This window comes from Lissotriton helveticus, chromosome 11 (assembly GCF_964261635.1).
Source record: "Lissotriton helveticus chromosome 11, aLisHel1.1, whole genome shotgun sequence".
NCBI classification, from domain to species: Eukaryota; Metazoa; Chordata; class Amphibia; order Caudata; family Salamandridae; genus Lissotriton; species Lissotriton helveticus.
Window position 1 is genome coordinate 602548517 of NC_136072.1, and position 12421 is coordinate 602560937.

Consider the following 12421-nt stretch of genomic DNA (forward strand, 5'->3'; position numbering starts at 1 on the left):
ATAGGATACTTACATTAAAAGATGGCAGTGAACTGCTGATGCAATGCAACCTGACAACCTCATTAATCTTTTTTAACATCATGCAGAACATGACAAACATCTTCCAGCTGATTCAAAGTAGGTTAGCCAGGGGGTGGTCTTTGTGGGACTTCCTCTTTAAATGAAGCGCTCTAAACTGCATTACGTAATGGTTGCACAAAGGAAAGAGACATCTATAAAGGTGGGGGTCATTAAATCCTTCAGATAAGTAAAATTGGATGACAGGAAATTGAGAGATATTATAATGAGATAAGAAACTGGGTGTCACATCTGCTTATTAAAAAGGGAACAATGAAGCTTCTTACTCATTTTGAGAGCTGGTTATATGGTATGCATTGAGACGCCAACTTGATATTAGATAAACAAGTTCTCATCAGAGGACCAGACACTTAGAAGGACATGCTTTCAAGCACCTTCAGAAAAAGTACTGGGGAGGCACTAAATGAAGAACAATGGGAAGAAATACTAACAAGGACAAATTACATAGGTTGGAGAGTGTCCATGAAGGAATTGTTATGCAAATTGTATGGTATGAAACACCAACAAGTATACATACAAAAATGGAATATCAATAAATTGGACTGATGTTGGAGGAGCAGAACCATTGCTTACACTGTTTTCAGGATGTTTCAAACTACAAAAAAATTGGGGAAACGTTGCTAGATGCAGTTAAGAATATTTTTTAAATTGCGTCGTGGAGACCACCAGATGTTGTAATGTTGGGGTCCTTGATCCTGGGGCAGTTTAATCAACACTCACAGACAGGCAAAGATATTGCACAACTCCCTCTAGCAGCCAGAAAATCTTTGCTAAATACAGAAGGAAAGAGTTGGTACCAACAATAGAGACTTATATGTAGCACATCTGACAGTTGCTCTTTATTAATAAATAAACACTTACAATCGAGAGAGATGTAAAATGAATAGAAATATTTGAAATAAATAAGCTATTTTACTTCGTTATGTTCCTAGAAAACATATTTGCCCATGAAAAATTTGAAAATTGTTCCATCAGAGAACAGTCAATAGCAAATCAGCCTAAGGAGAGGAGGACATTTTCTACTTGTCACAAAGGGATACGGATGAGCTGGATTATGAATACTCCCAGTTTTCGTACAGGCATAAGCAATGATATATCTTTAGGAGTGGAGGGTCCTTTAGGGAAAAGGCCAGAGTATATGTTTGGCAGAATTATATTGAAAGCCACTTAAAAAAAGAATCAAACAAACTGATTTAAAGAGATTACATTTACAGTTTAACCATGACCAAATAAGGGAATCTGATAAAGCAAAAAGAAAAACCTGTAAGAAATAAAAACATCAGTGAAACCGAAACAGACAGAGACCTGAAGACGGTATTGAGCAACCGGAAAGACACAGCGAAAGCCACCTTCAAAGCCTGGTTTAACTGGGTCATTTTCCTGCGGGGGGCTGACAACATAACTAACAGCCTACCGAACGCAGGGAAGAAAAGCGAAATGTGGCTCTCGCTAGACAACTACCTGTCCTCACACAAGCCACCCTGAACGCTAAAGAGAAAACCGGGAAATAAGCCCAAAGCAAGATGAGACACCACTGAATAGACTACCAAGATCGCCTACTCTGTTAACTAGTTGAGCCTCTCTACTCTCCCTACTCTCTTTCTCTATACCTCTCTCTCAACGCCACCAGGGGGAACGAAAAGACAATTGGTCAATCAACAAGGGGGAAGGGGGAACGCCAAAAGAAACGGAAGAAGAACAAGAAGAAAAGAGACCAACGGCTGCAAATCACTACTCAACCCCCCCCCCCCCCTGGGGTCCTTGTCTTCAGTTATCTCCCATGTATATCCTGTATATCCTCTGCACCATGTAAATATAATTTTCAATAAAAATTACTGAAATTAAAAAAAAACAACAAAAAAACATCATTGAAATCCGCCATTTGGTTTTTGAAAATGTATGATTAACACATACAACTTATTTATCATGTAGGGAGCTCTCCATTTTACTGTACAAAAACTTTTGAACAACATTCAGAATTCTGTGAAACTGCAACTTGTAATTTATGCCACAGTGCATCACATGCATCTACTTCTTTGAAAGGTTAACAAACCAGTTAACGAGCAGATATATTGCTGTAGTGCTTACCACAAATGTAAAACCTTTTCCTTGAGTATCACTTGTTGAAAAGTCCAATCGACCAGGATCTATGGCTCCAAGCTCTCCGAGGCATTCACCGCAGAGGAGACGGGCCTGTGAGTTTGCATCCTGACATCCTTTTAGGAGCACTGTTACCAGCTGTGAGATGACTGGCTCAACAGTTTCACTGTCCGTTGAGTATTTGACCAACTCTGCCTGCGAAGTTACAGAAAAGGAGAAACAACTGTTAAATCATAAAGAAAAAGTTCCTGCCTTGTAATTCTGGTACTCCACGTTAGCAGGCTCTCGTCCACTAAAAAGTGGTGGAAATCATGTGCCGCCATGTGAAAGAAACAGACACATTTATATTTAAAAATGGGCTCCGGAAAAGGGGGCGGACTATCTCATACCACAGACCAATATACTGTCCTTCTAAGAGGGACACCAAGAAACTCTACATATATGTTATATTAACTGGTATATTCCTAGTCCATTTTAAATGAAAGGAGATCTAGCCGATGCCTTGGTGAAGGATAGCTAAGATAGCACCGCAAACCCTTTTGCTTTACCTCTCTGTAAGACTGTTAAAGATATCGCCTTCAAGAAAAGGCTTGAAGAATCATTCCTGGTACTCAGTTTGAGTTGTAGAATGACATCCCTACAACAAATTAGTTTCCTCACCGGTAAAACTAGCTTACTCTAGAGGCTGTAGGAATTCACTGAAAAGTGGGTGCCAAACATTTTCAAAGCCAATAGGGAATCGAAGCAAATCCAATATTTAATGCCATTAATAACTAAGGCGTCCTGTCTCAAATATGTATATAATCATCTAGATAAAGAATACACCACCACCTCCTCACACATTGTCACCAAAGCCAAGGAGGTGTCTCCAAATTATGTACAGTTAATTGCTACAGTCAACTATCAGGTGTAGTAAACGTCATCAAATATTTGCAACATGTATAGTCACACATTAGACAAATGCTTCGTTGCCCTAGGATAGAATTAAGCAGTAGAAAGGTCCATCTATTTTGGGATTCTGGCAAGAAATATTAAAGATTGTGGCCAATATATTTTGTGTGGGATTATATTTACTGCCTACCATTGGTTTTTGTAAGGTCTTTTTGTTCTTAAATTCAAATTCACATGGCTTTTTTTGATGTGCTGTCAGTGCTCGCCAGAAAGATTGTCTTCAAATATCTAGGCCCAATGTTCCCTTTCTTTTACGTCAACTCTGCCTCAGTCTTAATATATTGTTATGAGAATGAATGTGTACTTTAACTTGTCTACATTTCCAGGCCTAAAGACATACAGATGAAGGTCAACCTCCTTATAAGCAATTACCATATGCCTTTGATGAATTCTGTGTAGTGTTGCATATGATCGTTTGCACATTTGTCATTTTACCTTCCTGGAACCTATTAGAGATCTTCAATTAGCAAACTGTTGTATGGAAAGAATTCTACAGAAGTGCTACAACTGAGACAAAACCATCAGACTTTCATCAATTTCTTTTTGTAGGCTTGACTTTTCTCGGATTAGATTTTTGGACCTTCCAGACTGGGGTGGCTTGACTTGGGATTCATTTTTTAATTAAAGTAGTGATCATGCCAATGTCCAATAATCATGAACACTGTAAGGTTCCAGCCGAAGGTACAGGAATAGGCATGTGTCTCAACAGAAGGATTCTACATTTATATCAAGTGATTTCCAGCATTCAGCATGGGAACAATAAAAAAATAGAGGTTAGAGTCTTAGCTTTAAATTTAGTGAGTTAATTGAAAATGCCCCGGTTACTTACCGGTAATCTTCATTACTCCGAGTATAGTCTTCCTCGCCACATGACTAACAAAGTGAGCTTCAGCTCCACAACAGAACCCTCCAAAGCAAAAAGTCAGCCTCCCATGCCTCCCATCCCTTCCCAAGATGGCCGACCCATTACCACCTGACCTCTATAGAGTGATCAGCCTTTTAAATCAAAGCCATCCATCAACTTATAGGATGGGTATAGGAGAAAATGGCAAAGCTTCCATGGATCTTGGCTACTGGTTTACATGAAATAGTTCAGAAGTACCTGATTTTTATAAAGTGTTTCCTTCAGGCTGCTCAGGGCATGGATTCGCACATCTACATTCTCATGCTGAATGGCTCTCATTGCCAATTGCAGTGCTGTCTGCAGATCGGCACTTCTCGATGTCTCCTGCAGAAAACAGAGTAGTACCATTATTACCAGTTAGAGGGACACACTCACAATACTGCCTTTAAGCTTCATCCCTTTCTATCCCATCCCACCTGAAAAACAGCATTTGCCACATTATCCCTGTCAAAAAACAAATTTGCTAATACCCCTAGACACACTTAACTTCACCATGAACATAAAACTAGGCTTGAAACCCCAGCCTACAGAGGAAAGAAAATTCTATGCTAGGCGAGCAATATTTAGCTTTTTGGGTGACTTCATGATGCCCGATCACAGACTATTAGCACCCTGTTGACTTCTTCTTCCTCATCAAACTTACAATGCTCAAAGCTGAAAAGCAATAGTGCGGAAACACAACACGATTAACCACTATAACGAACGAAAACACCTCTCTCATTTCGTCACCATTTAGGGACACCGAATCTTCACTGTGGATAAAGGAAAAATTCTAATGTCAAACTACAAAGCAGCAATAAAATCACCCATGAAACACCATAAAATTCAGTGACTCCTAACTCAACCAAATGCATCTAGCCATTCCTATAAGTAAAATCACAGCTTTAATAGTGTGTGGAATAGTCTATGTGAAATTAAACTTTTGCAACATGCCTCTTGCCGAAGCTACAAATTAGGCTGATCGCTTAACCACAAAAAACTCTAACAGAGTACCTTTATCATTACCTAAACCTAGAAGAGAGCCTATATCACTAATTTCATGAGAGGCATATCCTAACTTCTATTCCAAGCATGAGTTACCTTGAAACCACTTCTCTTTCACACATAAAGCCATATATTACAATAACTTGCATTAAAGAGAAGCAACCTTAGGAGCTCCACCAACAACAGGGACTCCAACATCCACACCCACTTCAAAAATATCACTTCTCCAAGAATTTCAGTGGGTAATGATAGGTCTAGTATGTAGAAATACTTCCTGAAGCTGTATAAATAGCGCCACCATTTTGTTTCGAGGAAACAAAACTTGACAATTGCTGAAACTCCTCAACATTTCTAAACGAGAATCCACAAACATTCACTCACAAATTGATTGGTTGACAACTTGCTTATTAGTTTTATAAGCACACAACAGGAATGCAGTCATATAAGGAAGCCTCGTTGAAGATAGGCGATCGGATTTGTCTTGGGAGCTACAGTTTAGTAATGGCTCTTCCCTTCACAATTCAAATTACATCTCCCTGTGTGAAGCAAGTCAAAATACAGCAATCACAGAGACACAACCTTTCATTCAAACACCTCAAAAAGGCTATATTCATTAAACGTCTCCCCATCAGACGAATGCTGGGACTGCAATACCTGCAAAACGTTTCACACATCATATTCACCTATTCACAAACCTAATTTGTATTGTATTACACCATATTTTTTAATCAAAAGCTAACAATGCAGCATTGCCTCTAATTTAGATACATAAAGCCACAGCCACTAAAACAATCGAATCTATCTGAAAAAAATACTTAAATTAAATATTACGCAATGTGGTGAGATGGGTGCATCATTTTTGCAAACAAAAATCTAGGTTATGCAAACTTCTCGTACAGCTGAAAGACCCATCCACCCCCTTTTTATGCACGTATGCTTACTTATGAACCACAACCTTGCACATTTACACCTTTGTCTTGATGGCAGATGGACTAAATTGACCAGTAAACGTATTTGTATAAATCAAAGGGAAAAGATTGTATTTGCTGAATCATGATTTGTTAAAGGTTACAATTTGCTATGAAAATGCACTAATTAAGGGTAATCAAAGAGAGTTGCAGGGAAACCATCAAGCCAAAGAAACCAATGACCAAATAAGTACGACCGTCTGATGAGTTGCGACTACTAACATTCCACCCAACTACACAAATCCTAGGAATAAAGACAGTAGCAGTATGCATAGTCTATATTTTATCAACATTACTGAGTCGGTGCAAATTGTCCCACGTTATTCAATAGATTGCAGCCACATCCACACGAGTCACAAGTAAAACCTTACAATAAATGTAAAACCCAACAGTGATGTTTATTTTGTTATAGAAAGGGAACTCGACATCAGATTTGTTTTGATATTCATGAATGGGAATAAGATGGAGGTCGCAGAAAGGTCAAATTAATTTGTTGCCTTCTCTAGTCGAAAACACATAAAGTAGCACATTCATGCTATTATACAAAGCTGAACATGAAATACTTATGCCTTATTTTTACCTCTCTTCAGCCCGGCTAGCTTAACTCCAAGTGGTGTGGAGTGCCTGGGACCCACGTCTGGGCATCCCCATCGTTTTTTTGCACTCCACACCACCCTGGGTTAGACAATGGCGGACTGGACTGTTCCCATGGGGCAACAGGGTCAGAGCTGATTTGCATAAAGCCATTATCTGACCCAGGGTGGTGTGGAGTGCAAAAAAACGATGGATTTGGGCCCAGATCTTTTGACTGGGGGAGTGTGTGACATTGATCCACATTCAGTCCATCACTTGTTGTTTTTTGCAATTGCCGCCCTAAGTGCGCTGGGGATGCCCAGACGTGGGTCCCAGGCACTCCACACCACTTGGAGTCAAGCTAGCCGGGCTGAAGAGAGGTGTTACCTCGAAACCGGTCCGGTCCTCGGATGCTTGATTCCGGTCTGGGAAGGACATGGCTGTTGTAGTTCGGACTGGACTGTTCCCATGGGGCAACAGGGTCAGAGCTGATTTGCATAAAGCCATTATCTGACCCAGGGTGGTGTGGAGTGCAAAAAAACGATGGATTTGGGCCCAGATCTTTTGACTGGGGGAGTGTGTGACATTGATCCACATTCAGTCCATCACTTGTTGTTTTTTGCAATTGCCGCCCTAAGTGCGCTGGGGATGCCCAGACGTGGGTCCCAGGCACTCCACACCACTTGGAGTCAAGCTAGCCGGGCTGAAGAGAGGTGTTACCTCGAAACCGGTCCGGTCCTCGGATGCTTGATTCCGGTCTGGGAAGGACATGGCTTTTGTAGTTCGGACTGGACTGTTCCCATGGGGCAACAGGGTCAGAGCTGATTTGCACATCGCCATTGTCTAACCCAGGGTGGTGTGGAGTGCAAAAAAACGATGGATTTGGGCCCAGATCTTTTGACTGGGGGAGTGTGTGACATTGATCCACATTCAGTCCATCACTTGTTTTTTGCAATTGCCGCCCTAAGTGCGCTGGGGATGCCCAGACGTGGGTCCCAGGCACTCCACACCACTTGGAGTCAAGCTAGCCGGGCTGAAGAGAGGTGTTACCTCGAAACCGGTCCGGTCCTCGGATGCTTGATTCCGGTCTGGGAAAGATATGGCTTTTGTAGTTCGGACTGGACTGTTCCCATGGGGCAACAGGGTCAGAGCTGATTTGCACATCGCCATTGTCTAACCCAGGGTGGTGTGGAGTGCAAAAAAACGATGGATTTGGGCCCAGATCTTTTGACTGGGGGAGTGTGTGACATTGATCCACATTCAGTCCATCACTTGTTGTTTTTTGCAATTGCCGCCCTAAGTGCGCTGGGGATGCCCAGACGTGGGTCCCAGGCACTCCACACCACTTGGAGTCAAGCTAGCCGGGCTGAAGAGAGGTGTTACCTCGAAACCGGTCCGGTCCTCGGATGCTTGATTCCGTTCTGGGAAGGACATGGCTTTTGTAGTTCGGACTGGACTGTTCCCATGGGGCAACAGGGTCAGAGCTGATTTGCATAAAGCCATTATCTGACCCAGGGTGGTGTGGAGTGCAAAAAAACGATGGATTTGGGCCCAGATCTTTTGACTGGGGGAGTGTGTGACATTGATCCACATTCAGTCCATCACTTGTTGTTTTTTGCAATTGCCGCCCTAAGTGCGCTGGGGATGCCCAGACGTGGGTCCCAGGCACTCCACACCACTTGGAGTCAAGCTAGCCGGGCTGAAGAGAGGTGTTACCTCGAAACCGGTCCGGTCCTCGGATGCTTGATTCCGGTCTGGGAAAGATATGGCTGTTGTAGTTCGGACTGGACTGTTCCCATGGGGCAACAGGGTCAGAGCTGATTTGCATAAAGTCATTATCTGACCCAGGGTGGTGTGGAGTGCAAAAAAACGATGGATTTGGGCCCAGATCTTTTGACTGGGGGAGTGTGTGACATTGATCCACATTCAGTCCATCACTTGTTGTTTTTTGCAATTGCCGCCCTAAGTGCACTGGGGATGCCCAGACGTGGGTCCCAGGCACTCCACACCACTTGGAGTCAAGCTCGCCGGGCTGAAGAGAGGTGTTACCTCGAAACCGGTCCGGTCCTCGGATGCTTGATTCCGGTCTGGGAAAGATATGGCTGTTGTAGTTCGGACTGGACTGTTCCCATGGGGCAACAGGGTCAGAGCTGATTTGCATAAAGCCATTATCTGACCCAGGGTGGTGTGGAGTGCAAAAAACGATGGATTTGGGCCCAGATCTTTTGACTGGGGGAGTGTGTGACATTGATCCACATTCAGTCCATCACTTGTTGTTTTTTGCAATTGCCGCCCTAAGTGCGCTGGGGATGCCCAGACGTGGGTCCCAGGCACTCCACACCACTTGGAGTCAAGCTAGCCGGGCTGAAGAGAGGTGTTACCTCGAAACCGGTCCGGTCCTCGGATGCTTGATTCCGGTCTGGGAAAGATATGGCTGTTGTAGTTCGGACTGGACTGTTCCCATGGGGCAACAGGGTCAGAGCTGATTTGCATAAAGCCATTATCTGACCCAGGGTGGTGTGGAGTGCAAAAAAACGATGGATTTGGGCCCAGATCTTTTGACTGGGGGAGTGTGTGACATTGATCCACATTCAGTCCATCACTTGTTGTTTTTTGCAATTATACAAAGCTGAACATGAAATACTTATGCCTTATTTTTTAATATCTAAAAAATAAGCAGAACATGCCAAAGGTCCAGCTTTCCCATGTAATATGGATCAAACAGCAGTAAAGCAAATAAACAGTTAACGTACTGTTCTTCAACATACCTTTCTGTACTCTTGAAGAACTTTCTGAATTTCTTTCAGCTCAGGATGATCTGGCAGGAAATAGATTTCATGGAGAAAGTCCTGCACGGCATCTCTAGGAAAGTGTTGAGAAGTGAAGCATGGAAATTAGTCATAAGGAAGCTATAAGTAAATTATAAGGCGGCACACACTCTATTTTCAATAACTACTCCAAACATATACTCACACCACTTACTATAAAGGTCTATTATATGTAAGTCTTCAGGTCACCACGCCAGAGCCAACTACCTCTCCACCCTCATAACACATTACACCCTAACCCATAAACTTCACTTTGCTATCCAGAACCCACATGTTTCACCCAAACCTCCATGTCTGCCATCCAGATTGTTTTTCTACTTACTCAGGGTCCTACAACAGAACTTCTTCTGATGGACTTGTGCTCAATGCCAGAGCTCAATTCATTCAAGATGCTTTCAAGAACATATAGTCTCACAAGAACAAACATAATAACCCCGGCTCCACTACCACTTTTCCATGAACTGTCCTCACTGTGTATATGTACAATTGTTATAAGTTTTGTAATGTCTCTCTAATGTTCCGGTGTCATACATCACCCAAACAATATGTACTCCACCAGAACAGCTGCTGACATATGTAAGTTTTCTATTGTTCTTTTGTACATTATTTCCTGTCAAAAAATCATTTTGCTGACTAAATAATTGAAAAAATAAACTGACATATCAATCTCCTGGACTGATTATCTAACCGAACCCCTAGTCTTTCTCTCAGACCATCTGATACAACTCCATGCTACCTTACAATCCTAATCTATCTATCTCTGGCATATACTCACTGCAGCTGATCTATCCCCTACATTGTCAGCCTCCTGGGTCTAGTCCCTCCAATATTTTCCTTAGGCACTGTAAACCACTGAAGTTTATTCCATGCCCTATGTAAAACTTGTTACATTGGGCTCACTAACCTAGCAGTCCCCAGCACACTCACTATCCAATCCCCTCGGCAACCTAGACCACACAGATCATGGCAAACCAACTCTGACACCCATGCCTAAGCCTTCGTATACACCATATGTCATCGATAGATTCTCTCCAACATTTGTTATCCTTCCATTAGGAGTCCAGTTTTCGGTGCACACACTTTCTTTTTTAAATGTCTTTATTAAGTTTTGTTGAGAACAAAACATCAAAAATGTGTCATTGCTATCGTGCCCACAGCTTGCATTGCTGTGCTTGGGGCCTTAGTTATAATATTTAGTTAGAGATGAGCAAAGGAACCATAAGGGATACATATTGAATTTACGCTGACTTTCTGACTTGGGCAATGAGAAGGGAAAAGGGAAAAAGCAAATATCAAACAAGATAGCAAGTAGGTCAGCAGTGGATAGGTGTGTGAGGTAGGGAAGGATGCTATAAATATCTCTCAGTGTCTGGTACCTTGTTGAAATAGATGCCAGTCGATAATCTCACAGTGAATACAATGTTAGCCGCCAATGAGGGCAACCAGCCAGCACCAGGTGGCAGGCTTGAGTGTCATAATAGGGGGGGTGTCGATGAGGAGGCTTAAGTTGGGTTTTAGTTGTGCCAATGAAATAACTTTGTGTGAGGTATCGCCACTGGTATGGCATGCAAACCCTTACCAATACGATTTCTCAACTGACTACCTGGGCAGGTTCAAGCATGTTTTGTCTCCTAGTAAATTTCACAGACTTACTAGCATACCAGTTCCAAGCATTCCTTTTGACCAACTAACATTTTCCACTACCCTGCACGCTCACCATACATTTTTCCTCATCTTCCGCAGTCTGCAATTTCAATGAAAGAACTATCAGCTTTCCTCAGCCTCTATAACCTACAACAGTCAGAGTATGTCCTCCTTCCAATCATCCCAGCTCACTAGTATCCAATAAGTGCAAAAATGAATTTCTTTCATTGAAACAGAACTTTGATAGGAGGAACATGGCGGCGGGTTAACACCGGTCGCGGGAGCTACCATAGCAGCAGCGAGATATGAAGAATTCGTGTAAAGCACATCGAGAACAGAAGCCTTCCAAACGGTAATTACAGAGATACGCTAATCACGATAAAATATAGCACTGCTTAAAAAGAAATATCTTTTGTGCTTTATTCCCGCTCGAGAGGCTCGTGTGGAACGGATTCTACCGCAGGAGAGTGCAGAGCAGAGGCGGAGTCGGCCGCCTACTCACCGCAGCTGATTCCGGTTGTAGAGCGTCAGGAGCAGAACGGAGAGCAGAGTTGCGGTGGAGAGCGTCGGAGAGCCTCGGCTGGGATTGCAAGACCGGCTTTCGGGTAGGGGGGGGGGGGGTTCAAGGCATTGGCTCTCTGTGGCAGCACTCGTTGGGGGAACGGCAAAACCTTTCTTTTGAGGAAACAACCAAGACTCGGGTAAGCCCAAAGACTATTTTTGTTTGTATTTGTTTGAGACTCGGCAGATGGAGATTTCGCCATTCATTTTTTGTTCAAAGAGGAAAGATAATAAAGACGAAGGAGCCGAATTTTGTGTTGAGGTTTCCCCCAGGAGTTAGGGTCAGTCCCTGGCAGGTCCGGAAAAATCCCTAAAAAAGGTCCCTCTGCTCAGCGGAGGGAGGGGGGGGGGGGCGAACTCCCTTTAAGGAGTAGATATAATCTCCGTTCACAGCCTGAGTTGAAGAAGGGAGAGGTTGGGAGATCAGTAGCAAATTCGGGTGGCTTTGGCGAAAAACATATTCCATTAACCCCGAAGGAAAAAGTTACTAAAGCTGAGGAGAGTAGGAAGAAAAGAGTGGCTAAAGTTAAAGCCGCGAGTCTTCAGGCAAAGACCACCCCATCCCTAAAAACATACTTCAAGGTTATGGAGCAGGCGGTAGTTTCACCAGGGGGTGAGCTGGTCTCATTGCAATCCTTTACTCCCCTCCCTTTAGAGAATCGATATACTCCACTAGCAGGTAGCGGGGCTATAGGAGAAGATAAAGAGAAGGAGAAGGAAAATGATGAAGCAGAATTAACGGGAGCGTCTATATAAAATATACAAACTATACCTGTACCCCAGACTTTATTGTTAAAAGATCGTAGCTGTGAGTCCAGAAGCGAGACAGA

At 42.9% G+C, this 12421-nt stretch overlaps 1 protein-coding gene across 2 annotated transcripts in view; it reads right to left on the minus strand.

The window, feature by feature from the left end:
• The window catches only part of ATR (ATR checkpoint kinase), a 340021-nt gene that overhangs the window by 180117 nt on the left and 147483 nt on the right, over positions 1–12421 (minus strand). For both annotated transcript variants that reach the window (XM_078666419.1, XM_078666418.1), the window contains exons 20-22: positions 9327–9420; positions 4232–4357; positions 2167–2373 (exon numbers count right to left, since the gene is read on the minus strand). In XM_078666419.1, coding sequence (XP_078522545.1) covers positions 2167–2373; positions 4232–4357; positions 9327–9420 — 427 coding nt within the window. The remainder of the gene's footprint in view (positions 1–2166; positions 2374–4231; positions 4358–9326; positions 9421–12421) is intronic.